The 23058-nt window shown below is 33.2% G+C and overlaps 1 protein-coding gene across 1 annotated transcript; it reads left to right on the forward strand.

Annotated features, from left to right (window-relative positions):
- The first annotated feature begins 2358 nt into the window (after positions 1-2358).
- On the forward strand, positions 2359-20858 carry LOC132552249 (glycogen [starch] synthase-like). The gene is made up of 15 exons (XM_060216403.1): positions 2359-2515; positions 3649-3830; positions 4306-4497; positions 4892-5077; positions 5639-5783; positions 6915-7032; positions 7686-7806; positions 8122-8288; positions 8931-9009; positions 9409-9522; positions 9978-10104; positions 10553-10710; positions 11110-11211; positions 11936-12019; positions 14274-20858. Exons 1-15 carry the CDS (start codon positions 2371-2373, stop codon positions 14448-14450), a joined length of 2097 nt encoding a protein of 698 aa, XP_060072386.1. The 5' UTR covers positions 2359-2370; the 3' UTR covers positions 14451-20858.
- Positions 20859-23058: the final 2200 nt, after the last annotated feature.

Below are 23058 nucleotides of genomic sequence, written 5' to 3' on the forward strand. Positions count from 1 at the left end.
CGGTACAGGACGCTTTCTGGATGTACACTCTAATCCGGCTCTCTATCACAAGACTTCTGATAAGATAGCAAATACTTACCAAGATAGCAATCGTGTGGTCAAGATTGAGTGCTTGACCATGAGCGGTAGACATGTACTAACGACTTTTAATTCCTTTTACATAATATCAACATGTTTTAGGTCACTTTTGGTCTCGTAGATGCGAAAAAGGGGTGGTGTCCCTTCATATATTGTGGCGGAGATTATTTCAAGATTTTCTGTCACCAAAATCACGAAAAATCATTCATGATATATGCTAACCTGGGAATATTCATCAACATGTGGACACTTTAAGATTTATTACAAAACTTTCGCGATTAAATATTAAAAAAATGTTCTTTTACACAAAGCACTGTCGGTATATGGAATAATCTTCCGTCAAATGTTGTAAATTCAAACACTTTTAAGCAATTTTAAAATAAGATAGATGATCACTGGAAATGTCAACTAGAAAAAAAATTGTTTTAAACAATTTTATACGTTACAACGTTTTAAGGTAATATTTTCATTTCGGAGCTGACAAAGGAATGTAAAATTCTACTTTGTCAGAATAAAATCAATGTATAAATCAGACATCTCTGACCAGGAGAGGCGATACTGTTACTAACACAACAGAACCAATTCCAGGAAAAGTTGTTACAGTTATATACATGTAACGATAGGCTACAGAAAGTTTAATTTCATAATCCGAAAGTTACAGTAAAAGTTAGAAAGAACCTTACTGGATCATTTATAACGGAAAACAGTGCTACATTGTGAAAGAAGGGAGACTTTCCTCGAAATATTATGTTTTTATTTCAGTTTTTAAATGATTGGTGTAGGTTTGGCATTAAATCCTAAAAGACGATTATCTTTTATCTATAACCTTTATCTAACAAAGGAGGGGTGGGGCTGGATTGGAGTGAGTCCCACTTCATACCCTTACCTTTATTTTGGATCCGGTGCACGTGATGATCGTCTTTGAGCATGTTGTGTAGAACATGTCTTAAGTGCAAGGTCAGGATAGTGCACTTGATGAACATAAAGAACAAGTACTTGTTACTGGAACTCGTCTTGAGTATGAAATGAAACGTACGTTACTGGTTAATTATTGATACTTGAATTAATTAATTTGTAGAGCTATCAATTTCCCTTTTTACACATGAAGACGGAGTACAAACAGGCACACAGTTTTCTACTGTGTTTCTATGGCAACATGAAATTATGGAACTTGAAATTTTCTTTAAAGCATCAGTAAGTGAACAACACACGTTTAATCACGCGTGTACACACGAATAAATAGCACAGGTTGTGGGTTCACATTGAGTTCAGTTGTAAAATTAGATGACTATCCTTTTATAATACTATTTATGTATTCATTTAATAAAAAAGAGAAATACCTACAAAGTACATCCTGTTATATGGCGTTCATTCCTCTGATTACCACCCCGATTAAGAGTGACTATATGAATCTTTTGTTTATCCATTTGATGGCCCTAAAATTAACTTTTTATCTCCCCAAAACGTGATATGTGTATCTATAAATGAAAAATCATCACCATCTTTCACACCCGATGAAATCTTTGTATAAAGACGTTAACTTAGTTATATGTCCCGTCTAATCAGTACCATTTGACTAGAGTGAATTACAAATTTAGATTAATATTCAGGGATTAAATAGAAATTTCGAGAATAAGCCATGAGACATGCCTTCACTATAGTATATATAACCAACGTATACCCGTGCACGCTTTAACAATCACAATGTAGAAGTCCGTGTTCAATCTGTTAGCAATATAAACTACACTATATCACTTAAAGTATATGTTATATTCTATTTCCCCTGATTTTCTCCACCTCTCGAGTGTATTTCATTTCGTTTGTTTGCCTTTCACATACATAGTTAATTAGCAACATCCAAGAGCAGTATCTAATATGAATTTGGTATAGTTCGTAAAAAGTACATTCAGTTTTCATTTAAAACAGTTACTTTTCACTTTTATCTCACAATTTAGGAAATCGGTCACATTTGGATACAGTACAGGCACATTAGGCCTTTAAAACTACTGCGTTCATTCTTTAAATCAAATCAATTATGCTATACAACACGCCTACACAAATAGTTCAAATTAAAAAGAGAAAAAATACAAAGGTGCGCCAATTCTGTGTCCTAGATAAGATTTCAAATCAGTGCTTGAGTGAATATGTCTAATGTTCTTTAATTACACACTGGGCCTGACTGAGTCGCCACCTACACATGCAAACCAGGGAGGTAACTCGTGTAAAAACACTGTCACTGTGGCCTTATAACCTTGACCCCGAGGTGACCTCAAACTGACAGTCGTTGGGAAGATGTCGATGCGTCGGCGGAACAGTTTCTACAGGACGTTTAAGAACGTCATTCCAGAATATGATAATTATGTTATGGACAGAGGATTAACTGCTGCTGCACAAAACAAATGGGTTTTCGAAATTGCTTGGGAAGTTGCAAATAAAGGTAACGTTAATCTGCACTCTCGTGGTGTAATACACTGCATGTGGATTACAGCACTACTGAAGTGCTGCGAGTGTGACTTTGTACATGTCATGTGCGTGTTTTGCTTGATTGTTGGAGAAAAAGCTACAAGACCTATGAATATTGAAAAAAATCTTTACTGATTTTCTCTTTTGTCGGTTTATTTCTGTCGATGGTGAATGAACAGGCGATTCCACTGAACAAATTTAGTAGTCTGATAGTGATAGCCGTTCAGGACATCACAACAGATTACAGCCATCACACTAACGAATCGGTGGGCATGTGGATTTGATCCTTATAATTCAATTTTGAGTGAAAATGCGTCTGAAAAGTGATTTGTTCTTGGATTAAAAATGATTATACAGCTAACATACCACCCAGAAGGTCAAATCTGGAGTTCTCCAGCTTGAATATACTTCACAAACTGGAGAATGTTGGTCTTGCTAAATGCAATTACAACCTCATGCACTATGATATACTGATTTTAAGACCACATTACATGAGTCAAATGAAATAAATAACGATTTTTATGTAATTAAAAAAGTTCCACTTTGAAAAAAATTGTACCACATGCATGAATGTATTGACAAACAAGGCTGGTACCTGTAGTTGTTCACTGGAGTTTGCATTATGTATGGAATTAAAACTGGAAACTCCAGCTCAAAACTGAAGACTTTACAGGTATATATGGGATATGGAATCCTGTTGCACGAAAAATAAGACAGAGTGACAGATCCAAAACAAATTTGTATTTGCCCAACCTGAACTTTACACAGATACTCATAACACTCCTTAATGAGATATAAAGTATAATGTTGCTTTTTCCTGGAATATGTTTATATTTAGAATTAGCATTGTAAAAGTTGGTCCTTAGAATACACATACAACATTGAATGTTAGCTTACAGGCTTGTGGAAATTTCCTTTAGCATACTGGTAAGATTTTACTAGTATAGAGTTTGAGCAATACAAAGCTTGTGCAAGGTAATTTTTATTATTTTTGTTACATTTTCAAGTTTATTTATTTGTAAATGAATTGTTTATCTTTGTCGAGGATAAATATTTAAGTTTTTTTCCTCTGAAACCGTGACTCTTATTGGTAATGTTGTTCAACAGTTGGTGGCATCTACACTGTGATAAAGTCAAAGGCACCCGTAACTGTTGAGGAACTTGGAGAGCAATACTGTTTACTTGGACCTTACAATGAATCATGTGTCAGGACAGAGGTGGAGTTGCTGGAACCGCAGAGTCATATGTTCAGGGAGACTTTACAAACTCTGCGAGATGCTGGCATTAAGGTGCTTTGTTTTATTGCTCAAAAAATTATATATTACAATCATTATAGTACATAAAAATATACTGCCAGGAACAAACTGCTTTATAAAGCTAATTTCATCATCATACATTTGATTTTCTAGTATAAAATTTTGTTTTAAAAATTATGAAGTCCATTGAGGATCTGCAATTACAGAATAGACCATGTTTAAAGTGATGTGATGATCAGCTCAAAGCCATCATAGTAAACAAACAAAAAAGTGCAGTCACTTTGAATGCTTGTAAGAATAATTCTTCAACACTAGAGCTTTTTTGGGGACCCCATTGGTCCATGTAAAGTCAAACATCAAGATTTAATTGTTCACTACATAGCAAAGAGCTGAACCCATGATATATAGAAACTCCTCCCACATTTGTGAGCCCACCATCATCAAAAGTAACAGTAATGAAGAATTGGTTTCAGTTTGTATTGAATTTAAAACTTAAGTTTATTAACAGGTTTATTTCGGAAGATGGCTGATTGAAGGCTATCCTAAAGTGGTACTTTTTGACATTGGATCTGCTGCCTGGAAATTAGATGAGTTCAAACATGAATTATGGGAGAAGGCCAACATAGGAATACCTTGGCATGACAGGGAATCAAATGATGCTGTCATATTTGGAGCTCTAGTTGCTTGGTTCATTGGAGAGGTATGTTGTTATACAAATATCTAAATTTCTCTGTCCATTTTTTACCTTCTGTTATTATAGATAATTTATCTTTTCTTTATAGATAATATATCTTTTTGCTATAAATTATTTATTTATTTTTTCTTTATAAATTATTTATCTTTTCTTTATGAATTATTGATTTTTGAGTACTATGCACCCAGTTTATTATTTCCTTCAAGTAATCTTTTGATGACAGATTATCTCAGAAATTTATTTCATTGCTTTTTGACACAACATTTGAAAAAGTATCATACCTGAGAGCATTCTCTATTTTCAGGAAACGATGGTTTTAAAATCAAACATGCAGTAAGAACTTTAACTTTATAAAACTGCTTAGACCTGTTTGTTACCTGCATTATGTTTTTTGTGGCAGTTCAGGAAGAATTTAGATGATAATCCTCTGCTGGTTACACACTTCCACGAGTGGCTGGCTGGGGCAGGATTGATATACCTCCGTACCAGGAAAGTGGACACTGCTACCATATTTACTACCCATGCAACCCTGTTGGGGCGATATCTGTGTGCTGGTAACACAGATTTCTACAACAATTTAGAAGAGGTAAGAATGGCAGATTTTTTTTTTTGTTATGGTAACCGATGGTGTTTTAAACATAACAACTCAACCACTTTAGTGAGTTCAGGAACCAGGATTTATAAACATGATCATAATGATCTATAACCCTGCATGTGAAACTAGACATACTCGTATACAGCTCACATATTCTCCTTTCTGTCATGTTCAGTTTTTTAAAATGTCTGACTATCATCTGACAAACTCCTGCCAACTAACCACTACACAAACACAATGACACAACAACCTAACCAATTGGAACACAAGACAAATACAATGACCAATATGATGTAACGAGACACTAACATCATTTACAAAAATCACACCAAGGAATATGGATGCGCAATGAAATATGCACAACAGCAAAACAAAAATGTGGTGAAATTAAATAACAATCAAATGAATAACATACAAAATAAAATGAAATATCCATCCCTCCTACATATTAAAATCATATCCTGTTTTAAGTTTGTGAAATATAAGTGCAGTACAGTCTTCTCTAGTGTATATGAGATAATTGGTAACATCATATGTAATCTATGTTTACAGTTTAACCTTGACAAGGAAGCAGGTGACCGTCAGATCTACCACAGGTACTGTATGGAGCGGGCAGCAGTTCACTGTGCTCATGTCTTCTCCACTGTATCAGAGATCACTGGTATTGAGGCAGAACACCTATTGAAACGAAAGCCAGGTAATTCACAAGGAAAACTTAGAAATAGATTAGTAGTGTTTTGATAATATCTACCATTGTATGGCATTGCTATGATGTATCCTTACCAAAGTCAGTTATATATTACCAGTTCATGAACTGCCCACAGTGTAGGGATATTGTAAGTGATGTAAGCAAACTGAGGTTGTTATCCCTTAGGATGAGATGAAACTTAAAATATGGTAAATGTAAACATTGAACTGCTGACAGGATAAGGGCAAATTTAATGAAGCATGTTAGTGCTTCGTGGTGAATTTGCATTTATCTAACTGGCAATCACAATTTATGAATGGCAACTGAAAGCAGCTCAATGCTTAATTATATGGTAACCATTGAATCCCTTTTTAACAACAATTATGATGGACTTGCCATATCTATGGCTTACTTTCACCAAATATTTTAAGACATACTTTATATGTTTAGATGATGAGTTTTTATTGATATTTCCATATCAGTTGTGCTCCTAGCAAATGGAAGATGACTATTGACATATAGGAATCATTGTCTCAATGTTAAAGAACTAAAGGTTATATTTATAGTTTCAATATCTCTGTTATTAGCAATCTTGGATTTTCAATCAGTGTCTTTTCGGATAATTGTCAAAGACTCTTTCAGATATCGCTGAAATTTACCTGCAATTTTACCAAAGTTCCTAACTCAAGTTAAAACAGATAATGCTCATTTCATGGGCGGTTATAGCCTTGGTTTCTGAGGTATCATTTTGAAAGAAGTCATAAAACCTACCTTACATGAACCCTAACTATATCTGTAGGCACAGATTACAAAACTGCTGTAGTCAGATCTTTATTACAACTGCAAAGACTTGATAACTTTACTCCAAAGCTTGTACCAGTGACACATGGAATTCTATTTCATAGTATTTAATAAAAAAAGATTGGATAGTCCTTGTTATTACATGACCATATTACAGATTGCAAAATATACTTAAAGAATGTTTACTTTTTCATTTATTCATGAAAACTTGCTAGTAACTGCTTCATTCCTAAATGCACTTATATCTTGTCTGATGTTGGTGTTTTAAAGATAATATTTCAAAATAGAGATCTACTTTATATCAGTCTTAATATAGCATTGATTTGCTTTGTTTTTCAGATGTGATTCTTCCCAATGGTTTGAATGTTGTCAAATTTAGTGCTATCCATGAATTTCAAAATCTTCATGCAATCTATAAAGAAAAAATCCATGATTTTGTAAGAGGACACTTTTATGGGTAAGTGTACTTGTGACTAGTATGTGAAACATTCTCTCTGCTGCTCTCGGCTACTGGATTAAAAAAAAACAAGATTCTAAAATCAGTGTTGTAGTAAACGTTATTACAATACGTGCCATATTCTTTTAATGGAGTAACTTTATGTAAATTTGTGCATAATGCATAATGTAATGCTACATTCACCAAGAAGATGTTTGAGAACTCCATAAACTTTGAGATCAAATTTTTAAAATATATATCTTTGCAACTAATATTGATAATGAAAACAGGCTAGCATTCTGTGATTTTGTTTCTTGCCAATAGACTGGGGGTATTAGATTATTCAGTACAACTAAACAAGTTACAGTTTATTTTACATTTTGAATTCCATGTCTTGTCTACTGAGTTAATTTTATAGGAATGGCTGTTAATACAGGAAGCTGAGCAAGTAAATCATTTCATAGTTTGATAACATATTCCACTTACTGTCAACAGAAACAAATTGCTAATATTGGATGAGCTTTATGTGTACCTATTCTTTAACTTACACCATTTGTAAGGGTTTTATTTTGAGCTAGAGTGTATTTCTGTAATATATCAATATCCCATACATATGCTCTAGGATAGAATGCTTTATATTGGATTCTGAACTTTTATTTTCACTTTTTTCACAGACATTATGACTTTGAACTAGACAAGACACTTTATCTCTTCACTGCTGGGCGATATGAATTTTGTAACAAGGGAGCTGATGTGTTTATAGAAGCTTTAGCTCGACTCAACCACTATCTAAAGGTTAGTGTATAATGAACTCCACAACCATCTAATGGTTTATATGACTCTTTAATAAAACCACTATCCCTAACTTTGTTGGTGTGTACTGACTGATTGCTAATTCTTCACACACAATTTTTGAAAAATGTACTTTTCAATACATTAAACGTGTTTTATGGGTCTGCAAAGATGATTTTGTTGCTTAGCATTTTGTGCATCCTAGGACTGTTGCAGTGTACAATTTTAAAAGGTTTTCAACAATGATATCCACAATCATCATTACCACAGAAATTAAACCAACAATTCAAGTCCTCATATGATATATTTCTTCTGCAGAGTTGTGGCAGTGACATGACAGTTGTGGCATTCCTAATATTCCCAGCCAGAACAAATAATTTCAATGTGGAATCCCTCAGAGGTCAGGCGATCGCTAAGCAGTTGAAGGATACAGTTCAACATGTACAGAACCAAATTGGCAAGAGGATGTTTGAAATCTGTCTGAGGTAAAATTAATCATAACATATAGAATACAGGGAACAGTGGAATCCAAAGTCAACGTCATCACTTTCCATTTCCAAATGTCTGCTTTTTAACCACTATAGTGACCACTTTGATCTATATTTAGGTCAAATATGAATTTAATTGTGCATGATATTAAAAATTTGTTGGGATTGTGAAGCAAACCAATAGAAATGTTGTAAAAAAGTAATTTCATCTCTTTATTTTACTTTTAGAACAAAAAGACACGTATTTAAGGTTCTTTGTAGATTATTTTGGTTCATAATTCTTTTTTAAATGACAGACTTTACTAACTGTAATTTAACTGATTTAAATTTTACATCAAGGCATGATCTGATTTCTATGACAGTATGATAGGGAGACATGAACCTTTTTTTGATGAAAAGTGTGAACAATCTCACTGTGGGTGGATTATTGGCAATTTTCATTTCTAGATTTATCTCTACACCAACAATTGAAATTCAGATTTGTTTCAGTGGTATCCCAGAATGTTGATGACATCCCTTACATATAATATCACAAAACTATGTAGGTATCTGAATTACTCTACGTGATATTCAAATTGCTCTGCTTGGTTTTTAGAAATAGAAAATAAATTTCTGACCTGTAAGTAATTTATTTTTCAGGGGAAATCTACCAAAGGGAGAAGATATACTTTTACAAGATGATATTGTGAAGCTGAAGAGGTGTATATACACAGCTCAGGTAACTTTGTAAGCTTGTATAACTAAACTGATAGCTGTAAAAATCAACATAACATTTGCCTCATGCTTTATTCTCTTTCAATCAGTTCATGTGTAACCTGAAAACTTCAGACGAGGAAAACTTTAGATGAAGAACTACTCGTAGAAACAAAGACTTTAGCTAATCTTTGAATACTGACTGGAAAGGTTTAGTAACGGATACAGCAAACCTTGTAGGATTATATTGAATGTGTTAAACAGGACTGATAAACTGAAAACTATCTGTCCCTGATTCTTAAGGGGATGGCACTGTAATGGCCTTTAAGATGCCTGTGAGTGGAAAACATTCATGGTGATTGTATTTATTATTGCAATATATTTTTTTTTTGCATAAATTTGAAAATTAATTTGTTATTTACAGCGCCACAATTTACCTCCCATCTCAACACACAATGTAGTGGATGACTGGAATGACCAGGTTCTGTCTGCACTGCGTAGGTGTAAACTCTTCAACAATCGTGATGATCGTGTCAAGGTGCGTATGATTATGATATCAGAACTCTTCCTCTTATAGATATTCCTCTGCCCTCATAGCTCAGACTTACCTGAGATTTAAACCCTGACTTAATCTTAATGTCTGTAATGAAAATTGAGCTGTAATTGCCTTTAGATTGTAAAGAAAATTGTTAATTAAGTATTTTAAGTAGTATTGATATATAGGATTTTTGGATGTTCAATATAATTTTACAAAATGTCTTGGTTTTCTATGATCTTTCGACTCACCATTTCAAGTTCATTTGTGTACACATATGGCAGGTAATAAGGATGTCCAATTTTGATTGGAATAGAAAATATACATTTTGTCAGGTTTTACATACTTCTAAAATTTTAAGAATTCTTTAGAATCCTTAATATTCTAAACATACCAACTAACCATTTATATCAGACATTTAACATTACCCATGCTAATCATGTTGCTGTCATACGTAGGTGATCTTCCACCCTGAGTTTCTCAACTCCACCAACCCCTTGTTTGGTCTGGACTATGAGGATTTTGTTCGGGGCTGTCACATGGGCGTTTTCCCTTCGTACTATGAGCCCTGGGGATACACACCAGGTAGAGTCATTTACAACACTTAATTCCAGGCTGTGGTCACATAATGCCTTACTAAATAAAGATAATAAATGAGAAGTGCAGTGATTCCTGAATATATTTTTTTGTAAAGTAATTCTTTTTCTGTCTAATTAATAATTATTTTGTAATATTTATTCAACAATAGGATGATGTCTACTAATAAGCCCATGAATAAAGTTAGGATCAAATGCAATTTCATTATCCTGCAATGAAACCTGCCGACATTTGAAACAAATTTTGTATGTTGGCTGGGGCAATTGTAGAAAGAAAGAATGTTATTTCAATGTCATAACAGAATTAGTGCATATTGCCAGTTAATTCCCTGTTGTGAATTATTCTCACTGACATCAAGCCATAACATGATGATATATTATTATGTTTTTGGCTATATTAGATAGATATTTGAACCAGAATGAAATTATACTTTCAGCCGAGTGCACGGTGATGGGCATCCCCAGTATAACAACAAATCTGTCAGGATTTGGCTGTTTTATGCACGATCATATCGTTGACCCAAAGTCCTATGGGATCTACATTGTAGACCGACAGAAGAAAAGCTTAGAGGATTCTATACAGGAACTTGCTCAGGTACATAAAAAATTAACAGTGACAGATGACTTACATTGGACTGATGCAAATTATTGTAAAAATTGAATCAAATGCATCATAAAGCTGGTCTTGATGATATATTTGATTTTTATGGGATGTTACAGTTTGTATTTTAACTGTTGTATGTTATAGTGCATGTTTGACTGTTATGGGATGTTTTCATACATATTTGACTGTTATGGGATGTTTTCATATATATTTGATTGTTATGGGATGTTTCACTACATAGTTTACTATTATGGGATGTAACAGTACATGTTTGACTCTTATGGGATGTTTCAGTACATGTTTGACTATTATGGGATGTTTCAGTACATGTTTGATTATTATGGGATGTTTCAGTACTTATTCTTATTTTACTATTATGGAATGTTACAGTACATGTTTGACTTCACATGCTTGTCAAGGAGACAAAGGGTTATACAGAGGAACAGAACTGAGAGACTTAGTGAACTGCTAGATTGGAAAAACTTGGGTGTGGTGAGTCTCTCCTATTGCTTTATTTTTGGTGTCCAGCTCTACCTAAGTAGTATTGTATGTCTGGGCATCAGACTGTATGTAACTACCACTGTCAGACATAGCTAATAGTGACACTTAAGGTATTAACTAGGTCGTAAGGACACTATATAGGAAATGTGTCTGGTTTATATCTGTATTGTTGGCATAGGTTTGTATTCTAATGATTGAAGTTTATAGAACATACAATTATCAGAATGTCCTGATTGTTTTAGTGGAGCCTGGATCTGGAAAAAATGGTTGATAGAGATTATATCAAAACAGAACAAAGTAATTCAACAAAGAATAAAAAAATCACCATTTTCTCCTCACCATTTCTTAACTAAGGGCCAAGCTTTTTCATTTAATGTTTAGATATCAAATGTTAAGTTTTAAGTTACTCTGCACAACTCATGTAGTTCTCTCTGAGTGTTAGTGGTTAAGTCAAAATGACTCGATGCTAGATAAAAATGTATCCTGAATCAGGGGTCATAGACACAGAATCTTTGGAGACTTCTGAGGACTTTTGTTGACATTATATTTAGGTAGCAGCATCATGCTAGGTGGGCTGTGATATATAAAGACTAGTAATTCATCATTGTTTGGTGTTAAATTTACAGGCACCTATCTTATATATGGGAAAATCATCATTTCATGAGGGTTAAAGTATCTTATGTATACTATAGATCTATACAACATTTACTTACAGTACTACAGAAAAGCCAGACACATAGCAGTGACACGCACATATCCAGATGCTTTCGAGGATGCAGATAATTTGTCTGAGAAATCAGTGAGTACAATAAACCTCCATCACTAACTAATGGCTAAACAGGATAGATGTAATATTGTTCTACAGAATTACTTTATCTCTAGGAAAGATTGTCTTTTTAGCCCACCATCTATTCAAATAGATGGTGGGTTATTCAAATCGCCCTGCGTCCGTGGTCTGTCGTCCGTCCATCCATCCGTCCGTCCGCAAACAATTTTTGTTACAGCTATTTCTGGAAAAGTACTGGATGGATCTTTCTCAAATTTCATATGCAGGTTCCCCTTGGTCCCTAGTTGTGCATTGTACCTTTTTTGAACTGATTTGTGTTCAAGATGGCCGACAGGTGGCCATCTTGGATTTTGGAAGTAAAAGTTTGTTACCGCTGTTTCTGGAAAAGTACTGGATGGATCTTTCTCAAATTTCATATGCAGGTTCCCCTTGGTCCCTAGTTGTGCATTGTACCTTTTTTGAACTGATTAGCATTCTTAAGATGGCCGACAGGTGGCCATCTTGGATTTTGGAAGTAAAAGTTTGTTACCGCTATTTCTGAGAAAGTGCTGGATGGATCTTCCTCATATTTCATATGCAGTTTCCCCTTGGTCCCTAGTTGTGCATTGTACCTTTTTTGGACTGATTTGAATTCAAGATGGCCGATAGGCAGCCATCTTGTATTTTGGAAGTAAAAGTTTGTTACTGCTATTTCTTGGAAAGTACTGGATGGATCTTTCTCAAATTCCATATGCAGTTTCTCCTTGGTCCCTTGTTGTGCATTATACCTTTTTTGGACTGATTCGAATTCAAGATGGCAGACAGGTGGCCATCTTGGATTTTGAATGTAAAAGTTTGTTACTGCTATTTCTTGGAAAGTACTGGATGGATCTTTCTCAAATTTCATATGCAGATTCTCTTTGGTTCCAAGTTGTGCATTATACCTTTTTGGACTGATCCGAAATCAAGATGGCTGACAGGCAGCCATCTTGGATTTTGAGAGTAAAATCTTGTTACTGCTATATCTGAGGAAGTACTGGATGGATCCTTCTGATATTTCATAGATATTGATTTCCCTTGGTCCCTAGTTGTGCATTGTACCTTTTTTGGACTGATTTGAAATCAAGGTGGCCTACAGGCAGCCATCTTGGAGGTCGACAGTAATACAGCACAAGCATATTGTCCATTATCCACCTGTAACTGACTGCTATCTAATAATACTTTGGGATCTTTTTCAAATGATATTTGCTAATAGGTGCTTAATAAAAATATCTTGTGCCATCATTGAGTACATTCAATGAAGACCAGTTCATGAACATTTACAACACCTGTAACAAACAAAAAAAAAAACAACAAATCTTCAAGAACTGAAAACAGATCCTGAAATGGTGGGCGCCAAGATCCCTCTGGGATCTCTTGTTTTATTTGATTTTGTACAAAATTTGAACTGATGAAAGTCTCATTAAACTTGCAGTTGCTTAAGGGTTTTGATGTGTGTCAGTTTGATACAGAATAATTCAGTGATTTGATGTGATTAATGAGGCCAGTAAATATACTGGTATTATTGACACATTAATTTATAATTAATAGAAATTCAGTAGTAAACAAGAGAAAATCCTAAAGTCAGTCATCCAAATTTGCACACATACTTTTTCACTACTTCTTGAGTCAATTGCAATGACTGATATGCAGATCATTTTTATTTATATACTACACTTACACTAGTAAGTAAATAAGTTCATAAGTGGAAAGCTCCTTAACCTGAATATTTTGAATCTTTGTTTTTTTTTTGAGTAGGGATGGGGGAGGGGGGTATTTGATGTATTAAATAAGGTTATGATAAAAGAACTCTTATCCCATGATTGCCTTGTTATTCAAGGAATATACTAGACGGATGGATTACTTTTGTGTATTACACTTGGGTAATATAACATTTTGTGGCGTCAGGTCTAGAGAATGACTTCACACACAAACAGATTGCATTGGGATTTAGCAATTGAGACTCACAGACATACAACCTTAGAAATGTCTATTTTCTACAATATTTGCCTGACCCTTGATCATGTGCTAAAAAGGATTGTAAGTCTGTTTTGATTTGATATGTGATTTATGAAACCTGCCACATTTTGTTTTTATTTTAGTTCACCAATAATAATATTGAAAATATTTAGGTTTATTTCATCAATTGCATATGAATTTATATGTTTGTATTATTGAAATGTAACAATATTCTGGTGTGTTTAGATTTGTATGTGGTTGTGTAATAATCAAAACACTCTGTTTGTAGGGGAAGAAATTTATGTATCCAAAACCAGCATCAGAACCTCCATCACCATCAATGTCAAGGTCATCTACTCCAGTTCCCTCAGAAACAGATGATCTGGATCATGATGATGACCATCTAGAAGATGATGATGAGGAGGATGACTTTGATGAAGATCCAGAGGCTGACCAGCAGAAATAATGTCCCAGCATTAAGGGAGATAACTACAGTATGACAGATTACAATAATTACGGACAAAGCAACACCAGATCTGATGTAGTGTTTTTAGTGTTACTGGTATAGCGTACAGTTAACTCTCAAACACGGTGTGTTTTCTTTAGCTAGTCTTATTGATGTTCAGGTAGACAAACCTATTGTTATTTCTAAAGTCTGTAGAAAAATAGTTTTAAATAGATCACCTTTCAAGAAAGATTTTCAACCATAATAATATTTTCAATACATAAAGGTTGATAGGTCAGGTCTGTTGAAATCTTTTTATCTCATATAAATAAATAGAATTGTACCACTATTTTTATATTGTATCATCAGATATCTGAAACTAAATATTGATGATAATGATACCGGTAATAACATACATTTTGTATATGCACACATTGCATATCATATGACTGTTAATTGTTATAATTTAAGTTACTGGTTGTTAATAATAGAATTTGTTTTCATTACCTCATTACAGCTATTATTCCAAATGATTTGACAGGACATTTTAATGTAAAATATTTTATTCTAAAATCGGACTCTTTTCTACTTTTAGCAGTTTCTTTTTAAACAGCATGTTGTCCAAGCTTGAATTTACTTTGGATTGAAGCACGTCAATTTCTGAGCTGGATATGTTTTGATAGCATCTTGAAGGTCAACCAAAGTTATTTAAAAAATTGAATATCTTTATAAACTGATGACCTCAAAAATTGCAAATGCTGGTGATCTTCACTAGAGAGTAAATATACCTAACACAAACTCCCAAGAATCACACACCCATTGAATTCCACAACAAATTTATGAAACACCTTATAGCTTGTATGTTCTGTGCACGTAGATTCAGGATAAACTGTGTGTGAGGTAAATAGCCAGGTTTTATAAACAAAAAATGTTTATGTTATCATCAATATTTATGTTTTACTTTGTAATGATAAATATTCGTATTTTGCTTCTATTGTGCAATTCACAAAAGCCTAATTCTAGAAGAATATTGCATACTTTTAGTCAGTTTCTCTCAATTACATTGTCAGATATTTTTTTTTATGAAATTGAAGTCAAAGTTGTTGACTTAAATAGACTTGGTAAAATGTTTACAATGAAGAATTTAATTTGACATTATCTTGAACAACCAGAGTTAATACCATAGATTTGGTACTCTAAATAAAGAATGAAAAATAAGTTGATAATAAAGATGAAATAAAACTTCTTTGAAGGATAAACAGATTTAAAAGAAATGAAATCCAGTTTTAATGAACCAAAGAAACTTTATAGTTGTCAGCAGTTTTCGGAAAAAAAATTATTTTTTGCCAAAAAACATGTTTACTTAACATTATGTTACAAGAGGTTAGAGTATACAGTGAGGTTTGTTATATATTGATTAAGGAGAGATTGATAATCTGTCCGAATTGTGAATATTTTTGATGAATGCTAGTATGTCCTTTCCTTATAAGGCATTTGTCACTAGTTTTGGACAAGAGTAAGTATTGATGTTAGAAATGTCTTATTTTTTCTAGGGCAGAATAGGCTGTTCTGTTACTTTAAGTGCTGGAATGTTTAAAATACGTGTCAAGATTTTTATCTGATAGAATAAGAAATCTGCGACAATCATGAGATATGCATGAGAAGTTGAGTGTTGTGGATAATGCATGCTTTAGATGGTACTGGTAACACAAAAGTAGTGCTGAATTGAACGACTGATTTCTCTGAATGAATGCAGTCATTATCAAATGACTTACTGGATATATATGTAGAAATGTGTAGAAGTATACTAGAAATGAAAACCAGTTGTCATTGAAATGTACTGAAGTTAATAGCTGTTTATGCATCTTTGTAAAAGCAACCAAAGAAATAGTCTTGAATCTTAATAACATAATGGATTGGATCTTAATGGCTTTCATCATCGGTCATTTTGTGTTTTGAAATTTCTGTCAGTGTGATTTTGAAAATTTTAAAGTCAAGATAATTCAGGTCACATATAATCACTGCATTGTTTATTAAAGATTTTATGATGAAATAGTTATGTATGAGCCGACTGCAGCTTTCAATGTAGGTTAAAGTTCAATTTCTTAGAGGCAACACAGACATGTATAATACATATATAATATACCGGTATTATAAAGAGAGGTCCTTGAGTGAACTGAATGACCCTAGGTTTCTTCCCTCAGATGTGAGGATCCTTTAGAGAAACCTTTTGATTATCTTCACATTATTGGTCCTGATAGAAAAGTGGATAGCATCCATGTACTTAATGACTGAAGATTGCCTAGGGTAACACTTAGGGGAGATAATTCAGTTTTGATAAGTGAATGAAATCAAATATTCTTACCTATGCATTAAGTATTACTGCAGTTGTCTTTGAATATGGCTTATTGAACAAGCTGGTATATATGTATAGCCTTTTAAATTATACATAAAAAAACCATTTTCGGTAAATTTCGAACAGGAATCCTCTCAAGCCATTTGCTAATAATCAAGGTTTATCAGGATTTTGTTTGTCCAGGAAATAAATGTGAATAACCTGAAAGAACCTGATTTTACAACATATGGGAAATATGAGAAATATTGCCTTGTCTGGAAAAATGGGAAATATTGCCATGTCAGGAAAAATGGGAAATATTGCCATGTCAGGAAAAATGGGAAATAATGCGATGTCAGGACAAATGGAAAATATATTTCATGTCTGGAAAAATGGGAAATATTACCATGTCAGGAAAAATGGGAAATAATGCGATGTCAGGAAAAATGGGAAATATTGCCATGTCAGGAAAAATGGGAAATGCGATGTCAGGACAAATGGAAAATATATTTCATGTCTGGAAAAATGGGAAATATTGCCATGTCAGGAAAAATGGGAAATAATGCGATGTCAGGAAAAATGGGAAATATTGCCATGTCAGGAAAAATGGGAAATATTGCCATGTCAGGAAAAATGGGAAATGCGATGTCAGGACAAATGGAAAATATATTTCATGTCTGGAAAAATGGGAAATATTGCCATGTCAGGAAAAATGGAAAATAATGCGATGTCAGGAAAAATGGGAAATATTGCCATGTCAGGAAAAATGGGAAATAATGCGATGTCAGGAAAATGGGAAATATTGCCATGTCAGGAAAAATGGGAAATGCGATGTCAGGACAAATGGAAAATATATTTCCATGTCAAGAAAAATGGGAAATATTGCCATGTCAAGAAAAATGGGAAATAATGTGATGTCAGGAAAAATGGGAAATATTTTTTATGTCTGGAAAAATGGGAAATATTGCCATGTCTGGAAAAAATGGGAATTATTGCCATGTCAGCCAAAATGATTAACATTGCTATGTCCGTAAAAATGGGAAATATTGCATGTCCCATAAATTGCTCTGTGATATTTTTTTGTTGGTCAGATTTGTCTGTTATGTCTTGTAACTTGACATTGAAAAGTACCATTTCTAGAGAAAAAGGAAAAAAAAGTATTAACCTGGTATTTTTTTGATAGAAAAATGATCTATGTTGGAATTTTTTATTGTTACACTCTGTTTACCACTGTTAACCAAATACGTGACACATTTCTTATAAGATTAGGTACTGGTGTTAGATCTTGTACTGATCGAGCGACTGGTATGTTTTTTCACCTCATTAGTATATACAATAAAATATTTTCCTTGTGCACAATATGTGGAAAGTTTCCATTACAAATGTTTGATAACTTAGTTTTTGAATATCTAAAATGATTACAATTTGTTGTCTGTTATATTTGCAATATCCATAAAAATTATTGTTGTGTTTGAGTATAAAGTATAAAGCAGAAATGTTATAAAATATTTGTTTATATGAATGATATATAATGATATATGTGAGTGAAGATATTAAGGTTTATTCTAAAGACAAACAAACCTATCAGTAATTTGAATCTCGCTAATTCAGCCACCATTAATCCAGGTGCCTGGGGCTTTAGCAGAATTTCTATATTAGGAGATAGTCACACAAATCCAGCAATTTTTAACCCCACCCCGTCTCCTCAGATTATTAATCTGGGTTATTCGAGACCTTACTATATTATTATGCAAATAGAATGTTTGTTTATAAATTGGTTGAATGTTGGTAATATTCTATGTTTCAACCAAGATAACTGATTACTGTCTTGGCAATAATGTTAGATGGGGAGTATTGGTAAAGAGTAGCACCAATGTACTGTATTCTTCATTTATCTCACAATTAAAAGGTGGGCAGAGTCAAAAAAGAAGATAATCTCCCGACTAATTGGGATGAGGTTAAACATGACCGGTCATTTTTATTGAACCATAGCAAAAATGATTTGTTAATATAGTTGATTAAGTGAGTTCTTTGTCTTACGTGAATGAAGTTCTAAGCACAATGTTAATTACATAAGGTTCAGATGATTTGACAGATATGAATTTCCACCAAAATGGAAAACATTCTGAAAAATTAAATGTGCAGAGATTATAGATTTTCAATATATGTTCCAACCTTACAGTAATGTTGAAGATTCTTGCCTAGAGTTATTTTCTGTTTTAGATGGATACCACTTGAAACAATAAATTGAAACTCTTCCATAATACCATACCTGATCTGATTTATGCTAAGATAAGATGGTAAATATATTGGTAGATTTGACCCTGTGATCCTGAAGCCCTTGATACAGTTTTTTTTATCGTACAATCAAGATGTTGTTTTACCCACAGGTTCATGTTATACTGTAATGATTTAAGAAGTTCTGTATAAGATAAATATTATTTAATATACAGACACAAATGGACTTAAATTTAAGACTAACAAGTGTCATTAATTCAGAGCTGTGAGATTATTCTTTCATATTCCCAAAAACTGATAGTGAGTACATGTTTTAGCTGTTCATTAATACTGCAAATGGTGATATTTTATTGTCTTGTAATAAGCCCACACCTTCATTTGGTTTCAGAAATAATGTGTTGATTATCAGGGCCTACATCAAGTTATATGAATATTTTACTATTTTAAAATCAAAATATCATTACAACTAGTCAAAACTGCTGTTTTATTGGCTATATATCTGTCATTTTGTGAGCATAATAAACAGAGTCATTTCTTCTATATTTTCTTTCAAGCTTTAATATTTGATTCCACACTTTCATACACAACCATTATCCTACAGAAGTCTTTGTATGACATACAGACATTGTCTTTTATGAGAGCTTTAGAAAGTCATGGATATATTAAGTAAATACGAAAAATATTGCAGAATGAGAAAGTTTTATGTTTGTGTTATGTTGTCTGAGAGAACTTTAACTTTGTTGACTATCAATTCTTTGTATACAGAAACAGTTGTCTTTGTGTTTATAATCATATACCAGTCTACACACAAGTCAAGTGTTGTAATGAATTTTCACTTCAGAATGATGTGATTCACCGACAGATTGAAATACTGTCTTCTTTAAAGATACCACTGTTGTTTAGCAAACAACAGTCAAGAATATAGAAAAACAAATTGAAAGTTTTCCACAGATGTGATGCATTCCATCTTATCTTGCACAATACAGCAGTGAGCAGTTGTGATGTGTAGCAGCCATCTGTTGAACCATATTTGTCCAGGTTTCAAGTGCTGCAAATTCTGCAAAAAACAAAAAATATAAAAAAGGGTTGCTGTACTTGATGCTTCATAGGGAAAAGTTTTATTTGTTTTGTTGAATAAAACATACATCATATATGCCTCCCTGTTATCAGTGTTGTGACACTACCTTAATATGATTTGAATGATGGACACAGATTTAATGTCACTGAAAGGAGCATTTTAAATCTAGTTACATCTGTATATTGTAATTGGAAAAGACATGGATTCATCATTGTTCTGTTAATTCTTATCTTGAGTGTATCCCTATAACTGTATTTTCATTCTTACACCAACAAACTTGGTAATTGTTTTTTGAGATAAAATGGGCATTATGTTTCAATATCAGCTTGGTTTATAGAACATAAATATGAAATACAATATTATGTAATTATTTGATTAAATTACAATATTAAAGGCATTGTAATAGATCTTACAACAACAGAGGATACATGTGATACTGTAGTGTGTGCTGTGATTAATGGATATTATTATCACAGATATACAGAAGAGTATTAAATGTTAAAATTGGTATGTGATGATAGTATTATGACACGAGTGTCCTGGTTTGTTGGTATGACAGATATATATTTTCAAAGGCGTGTTGTCGGATATACTTCCCTTGCCAGTATACGACCACAAATAACACTACTATGGTACCTATAATACTTATAACATATATATATCCTATTTACTATTACTGAAGAGCATGTTTGTGTGTTATCCTTTAACCTTCCATGTATACCCAATACTTCATTAATCTCTAAATTAAAAAGTGCTGGCATAGCTTAAATCCTTATAACATTTGTTTGTCTTTATTTAAATATTTTACATTTCATGAAATGAAATGTTTGAATTGATGACCACTGAATTCTTTCTCATGTAAACTGGAGTTACCTCCCCTCATCAGCTTTGCCGTATTAGATCATAACATGGAGGCCCCTGATAATTGTGTGTCATTTGTGTATAAACCATTAGTAAGATGAGTGGTCTTGTAGCCTTATTTAGCATTGAACTGTGGCATTTATGGTCAATGTAAATGTTATAGTTTTGCAGGCAAACATGGCATATTTTTGCAAAACTTTTATTCAATACTTGCATTCCACTTATATGTAGCACTCCTATACTGCTCATAACTTGATTTGACCACAACTATGTTACTTATTGAAATAATAGAATCTTATATATATGTGTTCATGCTGGTTTAATTTTTAAGCCAAGAGCGGATATTCTGTAACAATATCTCATTAGAGGCCCAGCTGAGAGTGTAACAGGTGCTATAGATTTCAGATTCATATTTTTCTCTCTAGCCACACTAATGTCTGTTGCAAAACAATATACATGGCAGGCAGGGTAATAGAGTTATGATACTGTGGTATATATTAAATACATTGTAACATATAAATAATTTTACAAAGATTATATCTTTGAAACCATTGAGATTGACATCCCACAACTTAATAACATTTCTGGACATTAAGAGATTAACAAGTGATCTCTGCTCCCACCTCTAGGGAATTTGAAGCTGTATATGTGGGGTGAGGCTCATGAGGGGAAACATTTTCCTTCTAAAGAAATATTAAATTTTGCATTATTGACTTATATATATCCAGGTGAGTGATACAGGCACCTTGTAATTAATTCATGCCAGAACATTAACATCCTCACCGTAATTTTCTAATGGAAATTTGCCCAGTTTGCAATAAACTATGAAATTTGGTGCACTATTTCGAAAATGTAAAATTTTCTTATGAAATTGCAAGTTGATTATTTTTCAATTATACTTACATTTTCGAATCTCCAGATTTCACAGGCTTATACATAGGTATATCATTAAATTTTCTTAATTAAGTCATAACAAAAGACCATGGATTATTTACTAGTTTATTCAATTACATCATTACAATGGAATGTTATCACATTTGATGGGTTAGATTGCTAGCCATAGTAACGTAACTATCAGAGTGTGATGGAATGTGACAGAGGAAGAACTTGTACCTACAAGGGTCATACAGTATTAGTAAGGGATGTGACAAACAGCACTAAAGTACATGACAAAAGTAGAAATTAATTCATATCATCACAAGGTGAATCAAGTCATGGACAACATATACAATTTTGAAACGACCCGGCTGTACATTTTCCATCATTTCCATGGATAACTGTCCATGGAAATTTCATGGATAATTTGGACACATGGATATTGTCCAGGAAATTTACAGGCATGTCCATAAAGCCCATGGATTCTACATGGACTTTGTTAATGGAATTCATTTTGTCCATGTATTTTCCATGGAAAACGTATAGCCGGAAAAATCAGAACATCACTCTCAGTATACAGGGATATTTAACCATTTCTGGTATACAATGATATATTGACATCCTTCAGCTGTAATTCTGGGTTTTCTCCTCATGTTTTAGTCTGGAAATCATTACTTCATCCAAAAGATCTAATAGGACTTAAAAATGATTAAAACTGATGTTTCAGTACCAGTGTAAATTCAAATATAACATTCAGAGGTATCTTAAAAACCCAAGGATTCCTCTCTCTCTCCATACACACATTTTCGCTTAACACACACTTTCCTTTCATAACATATTTTCTTTGCCAAAGTGCATGCCATGAAAAGACTGAAGGCTTGTTACAGACATTACATCATCTGTTAGCCTGATGTCTTCATACTATGCTGGTTGACGTCACAACTTAAGTTAGCACGATTGATTTTATATTTACCAATGAGATCCTAATATACCAGATCAAGTTCAATGACTAGTAAACATTCATCATCCACAATCTGGTGCATACACAACCTTTGATTTTGTAATGGCCTTCCAAAACTGCAGAAAGGACATGGTATATTTAGCAAAACTTTCAGATTTTGAATATGCACTGAAACCTGTATTAAGTAAACCTTCATTTCAGATCTAAGAATTTCGACAGAACTTGTGTTATCTGGATATCACTTACATACATCCTTCATTATATAGGCCCTAAAGAAATA

The sequence above is a fragment of the Ylistrum balloti genome, unplaced genomic scaffold, assembly GCF_031769215.1.
Source record: "Ylistrum balloti isolate Yb309-2 unplaced genomic scaffold, AGI_CSIRO_Ybal_v1 Utg370242, whole genome shotgun sequence".
Classification (NCBI taxonomy): Eukaryota; Metazoa; Mollusca; class Bivalvia; order Pectinida; family Pectinidae; genus Ylistrum; species Ylistrum balloti.